This window comes from Mobula birostris, chromosome 24 (assembly GCF_030028105.1).
Source record: "Mobula birostris isolate sMobBir1 chromosome 24, sMobBir1.hap1, whole genome shotgun sequence".
NCBI lineage: Eukaryota > Metazoa > Chordata > Chondrichthyes > Myliobatiformes > Myliobatidae > Mobula > Mobula birostris.
The window spans coordinates 56,847,598-56,867,576 of record NC_092393.1 but is presented as its reverse complement, the minus strand read 5'-3'; the positions used below and the strand labels follow the sequence as shown (position 1 = coordinate 56,867,576).

General features: G+C 39.9%; 1 protein-coding gene across 1 annotated transcript in view; it reads left to right on the top strand.

The window, feature by feature from the left end:
* The first annotated feature begins 3,863 nt into the window (after positions 1-3,863).
* LOC140187055 (cytoplasmic phosphatidylinositol transfer protein 1-like) overlaps positions 3,864-19,979 on the top strand; it is a 319,781-nt gene continuing 303,665 nt past the window's right edge. Inside the window, exons 1-2 of the mRNA XM_072241968.1 lie at positions 3,864-3,944; positions 8,365-9,052. Coding sequence (XP_072098069.1) covers positions 9,005-9,052 — 48 coding nt within the window. The 5' untranslated portion in view covers positions 3,864-3,944; positions 8,365-9,004. The remainder of the gene's footprint in view (positions 3,945-8,364; positions 9,053-19,979) is intronic.

Sequence of the window (19,979 nt, the reverse complement as noted above, 5' to 3'; positions counted from 1 at the left end):
GCGGCGCGCGCCAAGGAGCGAGCCCCCTTTGGCGCTCGCGCGCGCTGGTCTCCCGCGCCCGCCCGCGAGGATGTTTGCGCGCGCCGCGTTGTCGCCGGCAGCGGGGGCGTTAATGGCCCGTTTGTAGTCAGGGAGCGAGTGCGACGACATCCACAGTAGGAGAACGGTGACTGTGTTAGTTTTTCTTTATTTTAGTGAGGTATTTACTATACATTTCCCGAAATTGAGAGGCACCGAGCCCTGAGGGAGCAGTGCCGCCGCCGGCTAGTCGGCAGCTCTCTCGGACTTTGACCGGGGAGTGGCATCCGTGAAGCTCCTAAATGTGCGTGGTGAAAATTTCCATTATAAATTAATAAATTGACTTTAGTATTAAAAGGGGATATCAAATATAAAATAACTCCGTTTGATGAGGCGACAGTGTCAGCGTCCTGTCAAAAGTTGTTTGGGCTCAAAATAATCGATTGAGTTATTTTCATTTTTGGGGACACACCGGATTCCAGATGGATTATATTTTATGCCATTAACAATTATTTTAGGCACCAATGACTATGGTCCCCCTGGGGCAAATGATTAACACATTCAATGGGTTTAATGACTTTCACTCAACCTTGACTTTTCTGACAAAAACAAAATTCTCTGGATGCTGGAAATATTCAGCAGGTCTGACGGTCTCTGGAGAGGGAAACGGAGTTAACGTTTCAGGTCAATGACTTTTCATCGCTGATTTATTCTCATGTGGATCAATGTTACTAATTATGTTATGCAGTAACATTTTGCTTGTTGAGATATTTGCAGCAGAGGAGGGCCCATTCAGTCTTGGAAAATATTATTTCACTAAAGGCACAGGCTGTCTTTCACCTACTGTGTCAATAGATTGACTTGAATATCCATTCATTTTACAAAAACGTGTCCAATTACCACTCTGTGATAATTGGTTAGGTGTCATAATTCCCAAAAACAACTCGGATTTGTTTCTCAATTTCTGATATTTAGATATTAAAATATGGGATGAACAAATGTATAAAATGCTCAATAAGACATGAATTATCCTTTTATTGCCTTTCAATGTCTTCATTAAAATTATTAACTGAAAAACTGGCCGTGGAGTAGATTTTTATGCTTTTTGGTTTGAACCCGTGAACCAAATGTGAATGGTGTATTCCAAGCATGTGCATGTACCTAACTCACCAGAATACATCATCAATATCTGCTCATACGTATTGCCTCAGTTCCTTCAAGTTCTAAAACTTCGCCCTGTGGCTTTTTCTTTGAGTAATTGTGAAAAAAAAACTTAACTAAAGTTAAATTTATAATTGTAATTTCAGTGGTGTAGCATTTAGGGTTGCTGCAACAGGACTCTTAAGGGCCAAGTTCTACGCTGATCTTGGTACTGTGTGTGTGGAATTTGTCTGTCACCACATTGGTTTCCTCTGGGTGTTTTGGTTTTCTCCACACCCCAAAGACATGCTAGTATGTTAATTTGGCTACTGAACTGAAGTCTTTTGTGTTGGTGAATGACAACACAGATTCAGGGTGGTGGACTGTGTGAAAGTTGGTTGGTAGGGTAGAGAAAAATAAGAATAGGAAAAACGGGTTTAACAAGATTTCTCCCTGGGAGTTCAATGCATACAATGACTTCCTTCTCTATTATAGTATTACTATAAGGTAATATATACTTTAATAAATTGTTTAGTGAGATACAGCATGGAATAAGCCCTTATGGTCCTTTGAGCTGCATTGCCCAGCAACCATTGATTTAACCCTAGCCTAATCAAAGACCTGTACGTCTTTGGACTGTGGGAGGAAATCAGAGCACCTGGGGAAACCCCACACATTTCAAAGGAGGAAGTACGGACTCCTTACAGATGACATTGTAATTTTCACTCTGAACGGCAACACCCTGAGCTGTATTAGTATCACACTATGTTACAGTGGGGCCCAGTTATGCATCCGTACTTATGACTGTGTGAAGGTGGTTTCAAAAAAGGGCAACTACTCTGATTGCTCCACTATTGCAGTTCGTGTTTTGTCTTTATTGACATAAAATGTATTAAAATGAGGCTGAAATAAATGTGTGAGATAGGAGGGATGGTACATAATTTGTAATACCTATCAGTATTCAAAAATTGTTGATGTTGATAGCAGTAAATGATGTGGTCGACTGCTAGAAAATATTTCCACTGTGGGAATTGGTATAAAAGTCTTGTAATTTGATTCCAAATTTCCTGTCAGCAAGGCAAATTTTTGCTCATTACCATCCACTGGTTTCCTTTGGTTGATGTATTCATACTTCCTGTCACACAAACAAGTGTGTACCACTCACTCTATCATTAGCATTAATCCAAGGAAATAAACTTGATTCATTAGTAAGAATGGAAGAGCACTTAAGGAGCACCATCAGATCACCTAAAGATGAGTTCCCCACTCCTCCCCCACTGACTTTGTGACATTATAGGACTATGTGCAAGCTGAAGAATGTTATAAACTGCCAAAAACATGATCAAACTTCAGCAGAACTGCTGTATCCAGGGATAGTTGAAATACTTGCAACCACCTTAAGCCTGATGTACTGATTGAATAATATCCTTGCCTTCTCCTGTGGACCACATCTTTACTAAAGCCAATTTTATTTGCTCTATGAGATACAAAGAAGTGAGTCTACCAAAGCCAACATCTTGGCTGTGGTGCTGAAGACCTATGGTCCAGAGCTTGTTGCACCTTAAGCTAAGCTGTTCCAGTGCAGCTACATCCACAGAATCCATCTGACAACATGGAAAATTGCAGAGGTATATCCTATCCATAGAAAGACCAATCTCATCCTCCCAATTATCCATGCTCTGAGTTATCAGCAAACAATTGAAAGGATAATGGACAGTGTTAATTAATGGCACTTCCAGATGATCAGATTGGTTTTCACCTGAACAATTTGATTCTAGTCTTTTTTCCCGCCTTTGTTCAAATATGGAAAGAGAACTGAATTATAGAGCTGAGGTGAAGGTAATTGCCTTTGATATCAAATTGGTGTCAAGGAGCTCTTAAAATTCAGCAAAAAGAAAAACAAGTTGCTGGAGGAACTCGCGTGGTCTAAAGTAGGCAGGTTCACTGATTTACACTATGTTTAATTCTGTTCTCATCTCCTTTGAAAATGGAACAGAATATAATTACATGAAACAAGAACTGGACAACTTCTGGAATTGAGCTCCATGACTGGCAGGAGTATTCAAGTCACATAAATGTCAGACAATGATAGTCTCAAAGATAAGGGAAATCTAATAAGCTTATTTTCACATTCAGCAGTATTGTAGGTGAAATCTTGATATCAATGTTTTTGGGGTCACTGTTTACTAGTAACTCAACTTAACAAGCTACATAAATACTGGGGTGACAAGATAGGTCTGGAGTGGTGAATTCTATGGTGTGTGACTCACCTTCTGACTGTACTTCATACCTATGTCATCATTAGTAAGGCATGTCAAGTGGGGGATGGAATATTTTCCGCTTGCCTCAGTGTGCAAGTCTAATAATACTTAAGAACATGCTGGATTGTCATAGTTATTTTCACCTACGGTACTGAATATTCACTACTACCAGTAACACCCAAGGAAGCTGTCGTATCTACCATCTATAAGATACAGTCCCATCAATGTTGTGGAGATTCTTCATCAACATGCACTCTTCACCCAATGTATGACTCCCAACCTGGCTTTGCGAACAACATTTTCCAAAACCAAAACACTGCAAACAGTTATGATTAATTTGTTCTGATAAAAGGCTGTTACCAGAAAAATTACTATCTTTTTTGCAAGTACTATCTGATCTGCTAAATATTTTTATTGTTTTCTGTTCCAGTTTATCCATTATGAAGTCCAGTTTAAGACTGCATAAACTAAACACGGAATAGCTACTAATATAGAAATAGCTCATATCTTCTCATCATCAAAAATGTGAGTTCATAATATTTTTTTATATCATAAAGACTGAAATCATCAGCCAGTCACTTTGCTTGCTTGACCACCCTATCCAATACCATACAATGTTCTCAGCTTCTCTATTTCTGAAACATCAACTCTATTCCTCCACATAGATGCTGCCTGACCTGGTGAGTTCCTTCAGCATTTTGTGTGTGAGTTGCTCTGGATATTTAGCATCTGCAGAATTCCTTGTGTTAATGATTTTAATTCTCTGGTTTCATCCCACTGCCTGATTTATGCTGCCCAAGCTCACCTTATCCAATTAACCCAGTCTTGTTTACCTGATCCCGTTATCAGCAAATTATTGCTTCCCCCAGCCCATAATTTCATCAATGTTAGCCAATATTGTCAACAATATATTTCCTCAGAAACTTTACCATTACCACTTTCAAATATGCTGTCATTATCATCTTCAGATGTTCATTCTTTATACCCTCCCTTGTTCTTGGAAATTACTGGAAATCAAAAGGAAAACTAAAGATGTTGGAAGTAGGAAATAAAAGCAGCAAATGGAGGAAACATCTAGCAACTCAGGCAGTGTGAGATAGGTCTTATTCACAGAAAAATGGGAAAAAAATCTAGTCTTGCTAATTACCTAGATCAGTCAGCACTTGATTATCAGCAACATGATGAAAGGTATCGTTAACCATGCAATAAAACAAGCATTTACCAATAGATAAGCCATTTTGGATGACAAGGCTCTGGACCTCATTACAGCCTCTATCCAAATATGGACTAGAGACCTGAAAACATGAAATGAGGTGAAAGTGTGTGATCTTGATATCATGACAGTGTTTGAATGAGTATAACATTGTAAAACTCTGAACTCCAATGGTAAGAGGCACACCTTTCACAAACATTGGTTGTTATTTTGTAGGATAGTCATCCCAGACTTAGAGTATCATTTTTGGAGTTCCTCAGGGCAGGTTCTAGATCCCAGTCACAAAGATTTATCAATGTCCTTCACTGCAATATAAAATTAGAAATGGGAACATATACTGTACTCCAAACATTCAGAGCATGGGAATATCATTGTCACATTCAGATTTCTCAATTTATCACATATACTTTGAAACATACGGTGAATGTGTCATTTGTGTTAACAACCAGCATACTCAAGAATGTGTTGGTACACATTCCAGTGCCAACATAGCCTACCCACAATGTTCCACAGAACAACACTAGCAGCAAGAAGAAGAACAATAACTATCCCTCCTACCTAGGCACCCACATACACAGGCAGAGCTTCATCCCTAGAACAGGCTTCAGGCATCCAGTCCTTGTCCTCATATTGTCAGACTACAGACATTGGACCTCTAACTTTGGACTTTACCCCAGGATTTGCTGATCACTGTTTGACCTTTGGGCCTCGACTTCTGACTCACAAGGATCCTGAGTGACCTGGAACTTCAGGACTCCTTCAGGCCTCTACCTTCAGTCTTCAATCTTCAGATCTCTATCTCTGAACTTTCCATGCTCTGGACTTCAACCTGCAGCTTTGCCCTTCAGATTTTGCTCTGTTTGACCTTAGAGTCTTGGCTTCTAGACTCATACTGACCTCCAACCCCCCTGTAAACTGGGTGGTCAGTTTTGTATTGCAATATACTGCTGCTGCAAAGCAACAAATTTCACGACATATTCCTGTAATATTAAACTTCTTTCTGATTCTCTGCCTGTTCTCTTCCAAGTCACACCATAGGGGGTAAGTGTTTCAGGTAGATGATTCACACCATGGTCTCAGGGGTATTTAGAGAAGGATAAACAGTGGCTAAGTTCTAAAAATTGAACTTGATTCCAGAGGTTCAAAAGAAATGCTCACCACTATTTTCAAACCCTTGTTAATGTCTTTGTTAATGCCCAGGAATTTAAAGTTGCTACTCTCTCCTTCAATATAAACTGGCATATGTTCACCCTCTTTTCCCTTCCTGAAGTCAACAATCATCTCCTTCGTTTTGCTAATATTGAGCAAGATGTTATTGCAGCACCACTCAATCAGGTGAATTCTCTTCCTCTGGTAAGCTGACTCATGGCCATTTGTGATTTGTCCAAAGAATAGTATCGTCAGTGAATATGAAATAGGCATTAGAGTTGTGCTTAGCCACACACTCATCTATGTATAGATAGCAGAGCAGGAAGAGGCTAAGCATGTAGCCTTGAGCTGCAGTTCATCAACTACAGATCAGCATTTAACACAGTCACCCCATCCAAACTCATCATCAAGTGTCAAGACCTGGGTTTTTGTACCTTCCTGTGCCACTGGATACTTGACTTCCTCATCATCCGACCTCAGTCAGTGAGGATTGGTAATAATATTTATTCCTTGATGATCAGCATGTGATGATAATAAATCAATTACTAATTATGGATAGTTTTGGTGTTCTTCCCTAATAAAAGCATATAATATAGGGAGTGCAGCATTCTGTCGAAGTTTGACCCATGAGGAGAAGTTGTGTAGAGTAGGCCTGTGATTTATGGAATTTAGAAGATAGCTAGGATATCTCACTGAAACTTACAAAATTCTTATCATGCTGGACGCAGGAAAGGTGTTTCCCCAATTAAGGAGCAGGGATCGCAGTCTCAGAATATGGAGTCAGCTATTCAGGAGTGGAATTGGGAGAAATTTCTCCCAATACACAGAATACTCTATTACCGAGATTTGTGCAGACCCAGTAACTTAGATAATCCAAAACTAAGAACGCTAGATTTTTGTTTATTATAGGACTCAAGGGATTTGGGTGGAGCATAGGAAAATGGTGAGATAAATCATTCAAAAAATCAGCAAAGAAGTGGCAGATGGAACAGTGTTGGGAAGTGTATGGTCATGCACTTAATGTAGAAATAAAAGTATAGACTATTTTCTAAATGGAGAGAAAATTCAAAAATCCGAGGGTTGAAGGAACTTGGGAGTCCTCAAACAGGATTCCTTGAAGATTAATTTGCAGGTTGAGTCGGTGATGAGAAAGGCAAATATAATGTTAGCATTTATTTTGAGAGGACTAGAATATTTAAGCAGAGATATATATGTTGAGGCTTTATAAGGCACTGGTAAGGCCTCACTTGGAGTATTGTGAGCAGTTTTAGGCTCCTTATCTAAGAAAGGATGTGTTGACATTGAAGAGGGTTCAGAGGAGGTTCTCGTGAATGAGTCTGGGAATGAAAGAGTTACAATATGAGGAACATTTGATAGCTCTGGACCTTTACTCACTGGAATTCAGAAGAATGGGGGGGGGGGAATCTCATTGAAACCTCTCAAACGTTGAAAGGCCTTGATAGAATGGATGTGGGGAGGTCTAGAACCAGAGGGTACAAGCTCAGAACAGAAGGACGTCCATTTAGAGCGGAGATGAGGAGGAATTTCTTTAGTCAGAGGGTAGTGAATCTGTGGAATTTGTTGCCACAGGTGGCTGTGGCGGCCAAGTCATTGGGTATATTTAAGGTAGAAGTTGATAGGTTCTCGATTAGTCAGGGCATGAAGGGTTACTGGGAGAGCGCAGGAGGTTGGTGCTGAGAGGGAAGTAGATCAGCCATGATGAAATGGTGGAGCAGACTTGATGGGTCAAATGGCCTAATCTGGCTCCTATACTTTATGGTTTTATAATCAGCCATGAATCGGATCAATGGTAGAAAAGACTCCAAGAGTCAAAAGTCTTGGGAGATTGCTGTGAATTTGTTGGAGGGAATTAGGCTGCTGTTTGTTAACTGCTTTGTTTGATTATTGATTTTGTAGACAAAGAGGAACACTGCAAAAATAGATTCACAAACTTCAGCAGAGATAAAATATGTTTGAAAACACGTATTACCTAACACCGACTTCTGTAGCAGGTCTATTGCAGACTCGTAAGATCAAAAGATTAACAGATAGGCAATGAAAAAACACCATTCGATAATGTTCTGAAAGCCTCCTGCCCATGTTTATTCAAAATGGAGGAGGAGTATTTGGGATGGCGTTGAGAATTCTGTGTCTATTTGTCAGAAGGGCAGAAAAACTGAGATGGAAAATGTTGCTCTGTCAAGCATCACCTGTCCCATTTGTGGCACAATCTGAATCCCACATTGATCTCATCAGCAAGCAGTCTCAGGAAAGTTTCTGTAATTTTTTTTAAAGGTGATTCAGTGTAAGTGTTTTTAAAAGCGTGCAGCAGTTAATAATAGTTAATACAATTCGGAACTAATTATTCGTAATAACGATTTTTGATCCTTGTCAATAGCCTTATAACTCGTAACCTTAAAGCACGATAATATATTGAACGAATCCAAATCTGAAACCATTATTATCCAATATAATTAAAAATGCTAAACGCATTGTTTGATTAAAAGCACATGTGGAAAATGAGAATTTAAAGATCGATTTGTATCAATGACATATGTTTTGTTTGAATTCGCCACATTCCAGACTAGTTTATTTCCAATTGGACGGAGTCATTAGCCTTCCTGGTGCCGTCATTGAAGGAAGCTGCGGGGAGTTGTGCCGAAGCTGCAACTGTTAAAGTGATCGGAGAGACAATATCTGTCAAGGTCTTCAAGGATAGCGGTGTTAAAAAAAAAGCATGATATGCTGAGTTGTGCAAGGGAGATAGTTCACAGTTCCTGAAACAGGAAATAAGCGGTGTTTGCTTTCTGCTGAAGAAGGAAAGACTGAAAGAACAAGCAGTATCGTTAAGAATAATGTGAACGTATTCACATTTTGGTGGGTCAGTGTATTTCTGAGGTTATCTTGCCAATAGCTCTGCTGGAATGAAAGTGTTCTCTTCCCAGTTTTCTCTATCGTCGATCAATACTCACTTGCGCGTAATGTTCGGTAAGGAGTCGTTTCAGTCTATTCCAACTCCCTGCCTTCACATGATCTGAACTTGAAACAAGATCTCAAACAAAGATAGCGAAGACTCGTTCTGCTTGTGTTTGATGCATGAACCTTCAGAAGCTAACGGTTGATTTCCCCACTTCAACCGTTGTGCAGCGACTCCGTTCTACCTACAGAATCTCTCGTATTACGAGTTTCAAGGGAAGGGGAAAGAGTCTTTCGAGGAAGGACTATGTTGGTGAAGGAGTTCAGGATTTGCATGCCCCTAACAGTAGAGGAGGTAAGTGGAGCTTACGTGATAAATATTTAATGGTGGTCTTTTTTCGAACAAAACCTGTGCCTGATTAATGTAATTGCAGCTAAATGTGTTTTCTATTTTATCTATTATTTGTCCTGGTTAAAGGTTCAGTTGATTTTGTCGGTTTGCATGAAATCGAGTTTGTCGGTTTCCGGTCACTTGTTAGGTTTAGGAAACGTTCCATCTGTTTCAGCTTTTACATGCCTCTATTGCAAAGCATTGCTATCACATAACGAAAATCATATGACTGCGTTCTGTGTACACGAACCGTGGGCTTCGCACTTGAAAGCCTCCCTGTCTTACTACAAGTAAAAATGAACAATGTCTTCATTTGAAAATAAACAAATAAGTCGAGAAAAATCGGTGAAAGTGATAACTAGCGAGGTATAATATAATACGGTGTCGAAAGAGTAAGCAGGACTACCTTCTTAACACCATAGGCGGGTTTTGGTGTGCACGATGCCTTTGTTTAGATGTTCGAGTCAGAAGCAGTTTCCTGTTCTTCGGATGTGACTACTGAATTTTTATTATTATTATTATAGGATACGGTGCTTAACTGCATAGATTGCAGCTCATTTGAACCAAGGTCATCTTTTAGTGTTAGGATTTTATGGGTAAACAAAATGTGCATGTAATACATTCGTCCGTTCATTACCGTCACTAGATGGCGACGGAATGAAACTTGTTTACCTTGTTCTTCGGCAGTTCAAGTGGCGCTTAAGGCTGCGAACTATAACAAAACATTAGCTTCAATTCTTTTTCCCTGACTAAGTTACACATAAATTAGTTTTGAAGATTTTGTTAAACAATTTTAAAACAAAATACTCTAAACTTTTCCAAGATAACTTGACAACTTATTTTGTACTTTTTAAAAAATAATAATCAGGAAGGTTGTCCCCAAGTATACTAAATCGGTCATCAAATCTTCAAAACAATGTGAATGGTGCCAGATCTTATCAGATGTATTTATTCTAAGTAAGGAATATGTATCTGAGCCAAGAACCTTACAAAATAATTGGACAAACATCCATCTGCTCAGATCAATGTGATGATGCTAATTACCATTTATCATTATGGGCCAGCATTGATTCATGTCACGTGAGGTTTAATAGTGTAGCACATTGCAAAGTCATGTTTTGCCACAGTGTTCAAGGTTTTATGAATAAATATTGAAGAATTCACAAGATTGCTTATGTGGAGGAAATATGTGAATAGATTGATAGGCTGTCCAGTTTAATGGCTTTTTTTCACTTCTTTGTTGATGTGCGTGCACTATAAGTACATAAAACAAAATAAATCATTGTAAAGGCAATATCTTTCAGGTTTTGTGCTAGATAGACAAACAAATGAATCATTGAGAAGGAAATAAATCTTTGTTAAACTTTCCTGAATATTTTAGAAGGGAAATAAATATTCATACCAAATATTAATACCAAATTGTCTGTTTGAGAGTAGACCCTAAATGGTATTGTGAACAGTGCACTGAGTTTATGTTGATATGACTCAGCAGACAAAGTGTAAAACTCTCATTTCTGTGTGCTAGGAGGATATCTATTGCTGTGGTCACGTTCTGTACGGTTATGGCCTTATTATTCTCAATAAATTTATTTATAACTGCTCCTAGTTTACTAAGTGTCAATCTGAAATAAGTATCATGAAGCCCCCAAATGTCTTCATCTCGGACTCTGCCAGATAAAGTCACATTCTATGTTTTCATGACTTGTATTCTGACGGCTGTTTTTATCTTGCAAGACTGTACTTTGTGTTGTAAGTAATCTTTTTTCCTATTGCATAATAGAGTTTTCATGCAATTCACCACTGTTTTGCAGATTTCAGTAGTGGTGTTTCTCCTGCAATCAATTAACCACTACAGCCACAATTTCAGTACTTAACATGGTTATTCCATGGGGATTAGAAACATAGAAAACCTACAGCACAATACAGGCCCTCAGGCCCACAAAGTTGTGCCGAACATGTCCCTACCTTAGAAATTACTAGGGTTACCCATAGCCCTCTATTTTTCTAAGCTCCATGTACCTATCCAAAAGTCTCTGAAAAGACCCTGTCTTATCCACCTTCATCACCATTGCTGGCAGCCCATTCCACGCACTCACCACTCTGCATTTTAAAAAAAAAAACTTACCCCTGACATCTCCTCTGTACCTACTCCCCAGCACCTTAAATCTGTGCCTTCTTGTGGCAACCATTTCAACCCTGGGAAAAAGCCTCTGACTGTCCACATGATCAATACCTCTCGTCATCTTATACACCTCTATCAGGTCACCTCTCATCCTCCGTCGCTCCAAGGAGAAAAGGCCGAATTCACTCAACCTGTTTTCATAAGGCATGCTCCCCAATCCAGGCAACATCCTTGTAAATCTCCTCTGCACCCTTTCTATGGCTTCCACATCCTTCCTGTAGTAAGGCGACCAGAACTGAGCACAGTGCTCCAAGTGTGGTCTGACCAGGGTCCTATATAGCTGCAACATTACCTCTTGGCTCCGAAATTCAATTCCACGATTAATGAAGGCCAATACACCGTATGCTTTCTTAACCACAGAGTCAACCTGCGCAGCTGCTTTGAGTGTCCTATGGACTCAGGCCCCAAGATCCCTCTGATGCTCCATACTGTCAAGAATCTTACTATTAGATTAGATTATGAGAACACTCAGTCCTCGTTTATTGTCATTTAGAAATGCATGCATGCATTAAGAAATGATACAATGTTCCTCCAGAGCGATATCACAGAAAAACAGGACAAACCAAAGACTAACACTGACAGAACAACATAATTATAACACATAGTTACAACAGTGCAAAACAATACCATAATTTGATAAAGAACAGACCATGGGCACGGTAAAAAAAAGTCTCAAAGTCCCGAGTCGAGTCGAATCGACTCCGGAGTCTCCAATAGCAGGCGGCAAAGGGAGAAACTCCCTGCCATAAACCTCTAGGCACCGACAACTGCCGATGCATTGGAAGCACCCGAACACAACCAACACTGAGTCCGTCCATCTAAAAACTTCGAGCCTCCGACCAGCCCCTCTGATACAGTCTCCCGAGCGCCATCCTCTATCAAGTGCCTTCGATCTCACCCAGCCACCAAAACAAGCAAAGCCAAGGATTTGGGGCCTTCTCCTCCAGAGATTCCGGACCACACAGTAACAGCAGCAGCAAAGCAGGCATTTCAGAAGTTTCTCCAGATGTTCCTCCATACTCCCAAGTCTGTCTCCATCAAATCAGATTTGTGCACGGTCCCCTACTTGACAAATAACAGACATTAATACTACATTCCGCCATCATATTTGACCTACCAAAATGAACCACTTCACACTTATCTGGGTTGAACTCCATCTGTCACTTCTCAGCCGAGTTTTGCATCCTATCAATGTCCCGCTATAACCTCTGACAGCCCTCCACACTATCCACAACACCTCCAACCTTTGTGTCATCAGCAAACTTACTAACCTGTCCCTCCACTTTCTCATCCAGGTCATTTATAAAAAATCACAAAGAGTACGGGTCCCAGAATAGATCCCTGAGGCACACCACTGGTCACCGACCTCCATGCAGAATATGACCCACCAACAACCATTCTTTGCCTTCTGTGGACAAGCCAGTTTTGGAACCACAAAGCAATGTCCCCTTATATCCCACACCTCCTTACTTTCTCAATAAGCCTTGCATGGGGTACCTTATCAAATGCCTTGCTGAAATCCATATGCACTACATCTACTGCTCTACCTTCATCAATGTGTTTCGTCATATCCTCAAAAAATTCAGTCAGTCTTGTAAGGCATGACCTGCCCTTGAAAAAGCCATGCTGACTATTCCTAATCATATTATACCTCTCCAAATGTTCATAAATCCTGCCTCCCAGGATTTTCTCCATCAACTTACCAACCACTGAAGTAAGACTCAAACACGAGGAATTCTGCAGATGCTGGAAATTCAAGCAACAGACATCAAAGTTGCTGGTGAATGCAGCAGGCCAGGCAGCATCTCTAGGAAGAGGTACAGTTGACGTTTCAGGCCAAGACCCTTTGTCAGGACTAACTGAAGGAAGACTCACTGGTCTATAATTTCCTGGGCTATCTCTAACCTTTTTATTGAATAAAGGAAGAACATCTGCAACCCTCCAATCCTCTGGAACCTCTCCCGACCCATTGATGATTCAAAGATCATTGCCAGAGGCTCAGCAATCTCCTCCCTCACCTCCCACAGTAACCTGGGGTACATCTCATCTGGTCCCGGCAACTTATCCAACTTGATGCTTTCCAAAAGCTCCTGCACATCCTCTTTCTTAATATCCACATGCTCAAGTTTTTCAGCCTGCTGCAAGTCATCACTACAATCAACAAGATCCTTTTTAATAGTGAATACTGAAGTAAAGTATTCATTAAGTACCTCTGCTATTTCCTCTGGTTCCATACACACTTTCCCACTGTCACACTTGATAGGTTCTATTATTTCACATCTTATCCTCTTGCTCTTCACATACTTGTAGAATGCCTTGGGGTTTTTCTTAATCCTGCCCACCAAGGCCTTCTCATGTCCCTTTCTGGCTCTCCTAATTTCCTTCTTAAGCTCCTTCCTATTAGCCTTATAATCTTCTAGATCTCCAACAATACCTAGCTCTCTGAACCCCCTTTTGTAAGCTTTTCTTTTCTTCTTGACTAGATTTATTACAGCCTTTGTACACCATGGTTCCTGTACCCTACCATAACTTCCCTGTCTCATTGGAACGTACCTATGCAGAACTCCACACAAATATCCCCTGAACATTTGCCACATTCCTTCTGTACTTTTCCCTGAGAACATCTGTTCCCAATTTAAGCTTCCAAGTTCCTGCCTGATAGCCTCATAATTCCCCTTACTCCAATTAAACGCTTTTCTAACTTGTCTGTTCCTATATTTCTCCAATGCTATTGTAAAGGAGATAGAATTATGATCACTATCTCCAAAATGCTCTCCCACTGAGAGATCTGACACCTGACCAAGTTCATTTCCCAATACCAAATCAAGTACCAAATCTCCTCTTGTAGGCTTATCTACATATTGTGTCAAGAAACCTTCCTGAGCACACCTAACAAACTCCACCCCATCTAAACCCCTTGCTGTAGGGAGATGCCAATCAATATTTCGGAAATTAACATCTCCCACCACGACAACTGTTATTATTACACCTTTCCAGATCTGTTTCCCTTTCTGCTCCTCAATATCCCTGTTTCTATTGGGCAGCCTATTTTTAAAAAAAAAACAACACCCAGTAAAGTTATTGACCCCTTCTTGTTCCTAACCTCTACCCACAGAAACGCCATAGACAATCCCTCCATGACGGCCACCTTTTCTGCCCCCATAACACTATCTCTGATCAACCGTGCCATGCCCCTACCTCTTTTGCTTCCCTCCCTGTCCTTTCTGAAACATCTAAAACCCGGCACTTGAAGTAACCATTCCTGTCCCTGAGCCATCTAAATCTCTGTAATGGCTACCACATCATAGCTCCAAGTACTGATCCACGCTCTAAGCTCATGCGATTTGTTCACAAGATTCCTTGTGTTAAAATAGACACATCTCAAACCGTCTGTCTGAGCATGTCCCCCCTCTATCACCTGCCTATCCTCCCTCACACACTGTCTCCAAGCTTTCTCTATTTGTGAGCCAATCACCTCTTCCCCAGTCTCTTCAGTTTGGTTCCCACCCCCCAACATTTCTAGTTTAAACTCTCCCCAGTAGCCTTAGCAAACCTCCCCGCCAGGATATTGGTCCCCCTGGGATTCAAGTGCAACCTGTCCTTTTTGTACAGGTCACACCTGCCCCAAAAGAGGTCCCAATGATCCAGAAATCTGAATCCCTGCCCCCGCTCCAATCCCTCAGCCACACATTTATCCTCCACTTCATTCTATTCCTACACTCACTGTCGCGTGGCACAGGCAGTAATCCTGAGATTACTACCTTTGCGGTCCTGCTTCTCAACTTCCTTCCTAACTCCCTGTAGTGTTTTTTCAGGACCTCTTCCCTTTTCCTACCTATGTCATTGGTACCAATAAGTACCACGACCTCTGGCTGTTCTCCCTCCCACTGCAGGATATCTTGGACGCGATCTGAAACATCCCAGAGCCTGGCACCTGGGAGGCAAACTACCATCCGAGTTTCTTCAATGCATCCACAGAATAACCTGTCTGACCCCCTAACTATAGAGTCCTCTATCACTACTGCCTTCCTCTCCCTTTCCCTACCCTTCTGAGCCACAGAGCCAGACACTGTGCCAGAGGCATGGCCACTGTTGCTTTCCCCAGGTAGACTGTTTCCCTGCCACCCCCCCCCCCCCCCCAACAGTACTCACGCAGAAGTACTTATTGTCAAAGGGTACAGCCACAGGAGTACTCTCTAGTACTTGACTCTTCCCCTTCAATGGCTTTGTTGGATAAAGGGAAGGAGAGAAACACTTGTAAAGGTGGGGTTGTCTTCCCAGGTTTTGAGTGACCATATGAAGGAGGCATTGAAGTCACAAATTTGTACTTGGATGTAACTACGTTCAAAGTTCAAATAGTTCAGACTTCCATTTTCATTTTCTTTTTCAGTAGTGAGGCATTTACTGAGTTGTATAGCTTTCAGAAGCCTGAGCTGCTAATGACTTTGTACATTTTGCAATCAAGATAGCACAAAATGAATTTTTATTCCAGATGCTTATTTCAAGGCAGCATATTTGTTTGATTCAAGATTGTTTAATGTCATTTCCAGTCTGTAAATGTAAAGGCTGATTCATCAAAAATCTTTATTGTAGTTTGTCAGGTGGGAGAGGGGTGGGGAGGTGACTGAAACTCTTCATGCTGGCAACACACACAAAATGCTGGTGGAACGCAGCAGGCCAGGCAGCATCTATAGGAAGAAGTACAGTCGACGTTTCAGGCCGAGACCATTCGTCTAGTCCCGAGGAAAGGTCTTGGCCTGAAACGTCGACTGTACCTCTTCCTATAAATGCTGCCTGGCCTGCTGCGTTCCACCAGCATTTTGTGTGTGTGTTGCTTGAATTTTCAGCATCTGCAGATTTCCTGGTGTTTTCCTCTTCATGCTGGAGCAGTTTTTGTTATTTTTTTTCTCTTTGAAGGAATGGAATAACTGTTATCAAATTTTGGGGTTCCCTCAAGTGTAGGTTTTTTTTTGACACCCATATAGCAGACAAAGTGCTTAGTGAAACTGAGGAATTATGTGAAACATAATTGGTTCTCTTTGAATATTGGACCATCACAACAGGACACTATAGGGTTCTTCAAGACACTGGCGGAAATTACCACGCAGAAAATTGCATTATCATCTCCACTTCAAGCATAAGCTTGAATGAAAGGATGACAACCTATGTAATATCAATACCACTTCTGCTTGGCAAGCAAGAATGCCACATTTAATTACTGAAAGAACATACAGTAAGTTTGTTAAGCCAGTGATGCTAATGCCCAGAGAGACCAAAAATGATGATCACCATCTTGTCACCATCTTGCAAAAAAAAGGATAATAAACCATAAACCCGGTAATAAATATTTATGGATCATTCAAAAATCTGAGAGGAAGAAGCTGTTTCTGAATCATTGAGTGTGGGTTTTCAGTCTCCTGTACCTCCTCCCTAATGACAGTAGTGAGAAGAGGGCATGTCCAAGATGGCGAGGCTTCTTGGTGATGGATGCAGGTTTCTTGTCGTACCACCTCTTGAAGATGTCCTCAGTAGTGGAAAGGGTTAAGAGTGATGGAGTTAGTTAAATCTACAATCCTCTGCAGTCTCTTTTGATCCTGTATATTTGAGCCTCTGCACCAGCAAAAGATTTGCAAAAGAACCAAATGTAATGTGTGTGAGGGGGAACAGATGAAGTAGTGAGTGATTATCTTATGGAATTCACTGCTTTAAAGAGTGGTGGAGGGAGATCTGATCGTGGTTCTCAAAAGGAAGGTGGATTGATATTTGAGGGAGAAAATATTGTGTACATGGAAAATGAATGAGGAACTGGACCGATTGTATTGGTTTTCCAGAAAGCTAGCATGGGCTTAATGGGTCAAATGGTGACGTCCCATGCTATAATGATTCTATTACTGTAGGTTTAGGGTGCAGTTTAGAGAAGGCCTTGCTATGCTAAGCCAACTTAAGTTACTTTCCCACTTCCTCAGTGGCATTCCATTGGCTGCACCACATTTGGTATACTGTGATTTCAATATGTCACCCAGCGATTTTAACTGTTCTCACCTTGGGCATTCTGTCTCGGTGGTGACTTCTACCAAGGAGAAGAGCTACAGGCAAATAGGGTCACTTGCTGGTTTCTTTTCACAATCACACACCATCAGCATAAAAGCATGTTGTCATTCCTTTATCTTTGGGTCTAAATCCTGCAACTCCCTCCCCGGCAGTTTTCTAGGAGTACCTTCATCAGAAGCAGTGTTGCAGGTCAAGGAAGTAGCTCACTGCCACCTTATCGAGAGCAATTGGAGTGGGACAATAAATGCTGCTCTTGCTATTGATGCCCATATGATTAAAATTAAATCTAAAATATATTTAGAGTGCTGCTATTGTTATGGTTTAGATTTGATATAGAAGGATTTATTTGTTTTAACTCTGTACTTAAGTAATGTATTCATAGCTGTTTACCTACATTCTATTTTCTTGAAAGATGGAATAGCTTTTTTTGTTCCCAAACCATTTTACAGAGGAGTCAGGGACCTCATTGGAAATGTACATAGCAACAAACACTCACCTAGAATCAGCAGCCTACTATTATGATGGATTGTTTAAACAGAGTCTAAGTAGATAATATGTTTCCTATTTTATTTGCATCTGTATAGGATTAAGTTACTTCTAAAGAGCTGTAGAAATATATTTTTGGTATACTGAGTATCTGTAGATATTGAAACCCTAATTCTGTCCAGAATTTACCTCAAAATATAATGATTTACTCCAATTTTTTGCCCCAACAAAGAACTGATACCAAAACTTGTAACAAAATGCAGTTTATATGAATTGTATGGGAAATAAGTGATGCCAGTGATAAATGAATTAAAAAAAATTTGTACCAATTCATGTATTCAGCCATCCAGTGGATAACTAATATTCCAACTGGGCACTTTAGGTTTCAGTGGAATAGTATGGTGGAGCTTGTTGTCAAGTCAAACTTTATACTACATTAAAATCAATGAAGTGAAAATTGGGTGGATTTCAAATGGTAAATGTACTTTATCAGATTCCCTTCAGTGAAAATGAAAATAAATCTCATTACACTCGTGCACAGCATTATCAAATTATAATGCAAGCTGCTGCAATGCCATAATTCACTGGGAAATTCAGTAAATATATTTCATTATATTTACAAACTTCAATCCTTTTTTGAGTGTAAATATTGATACATTGACATTTTGTTAATTGAACTGCAATTCATATTTTAAATTTCTGCAAATAGGTGATAAAATACCATTGAATTCAAATATCAATATCTGTATCATAACATTTGAAAACAGCTTCAAAGTGGAGGTAGACAGCTAATCACAATTGTGGCTGAATTCGGGTTGTCTATTTTGATAAATCCAGTTAATAAAGAATAGTACTGTACTTATCCATTTAGTTAAAAGAGCTATTAATCAGTACACAACGTTATGTCTCATTTAGCGGTTTAAAGATCAATGACTGTTTGTATAAAATTAGAAAAATGCTGAACAAGCTATGGGCTTTTAAGGAAATGAGCTGTGAGATAAATGTTTGTATGAACAAAGCTTTAATTTAAGTAAGCAATTCTATTTTGAGATTTACTTATGGCTGCCTAAAAAAGGCTGGTCATCTTTATTCTGTTATAACTCATATTTACATCATATCGTTTATGTAGATTTAGTTTATAGAATTGCCTCTGATTTCTAGGAATGGCTGTACTGGTACAAATTATTTGCAACTTTATATGTTTTGATTTTTTTTTAATCTCTTTGATTTTGGTTGTGAGTGATGATGTGCTTTTAATCTACATTCTGATGGTTAATTGGTGTCATTGACCAAGATACCTAAATGTTATGATTTTTTTTAAAAAAGGTTTGAGTTTTTTTTCCCCCTTTTGATGCAGTTTGCTGTTTGAAATGTGATGGATTTTGGCAAAAAAGTAATCTTTCCAGTTATTTTAAAAGATTCCAGATAAACGCAGTAATTTTCTTCACCTGTAAGATTGCAAATAAATTAGTCATAACAATGAAAAGTATCTGCATGTTCGAAGTGTCTGGCAATTTACTCTGTTTTACAGATCTGTGTTCTTACATTTGCCGCTTTGCCATATCGTACAGTATTTGTCAGCAAGAGTTTTAGTGATGTGGGGGAAGGAAAGGGATTTGTTTTTATTTGTAAAATGCATGGCCCTAATTAAAATGGAAAATGTTGCATTAAACAGGTATCAGATACATTGTGGCAATGTATTTTTAAAATAGAAAGTTAAGATGGGTTCAGGGCAAGTTGTGAAATAATTCTAAAGCACATGCGATTAAATTCAGGAGAAAAGTTATATCTGAGGTAACTGGAATTTGGGAAATTTTCTTCTGTACACTGTATGTGGTAAATTTGTAATTAAATTCTTTGTCTTTAGACTAGCTTCAAGTATAAGGACAAATGCTAGGCCCTTGAAACATTGTTACAAAATTCCTGAAATATTGTAAATATACAGTTTATTATTCAGGGTGACAATTGGATAGCTGGAAGGTGTTTCTGAAATAAAAGTAACTTGAATTAATTAGCAAACAACAGGAATTCTGCAGATGCTGGAAATTCAAGCAACACACATCAACGTTGCTGGTGAACACAGCAGGCCAGGCAGCATCTGTAGGAAGAGGTGCAGTCGACATTTCAGGCCGAGACCCTTCGTCAGGACTAACTGAAGGAAGAGTGAGTAAG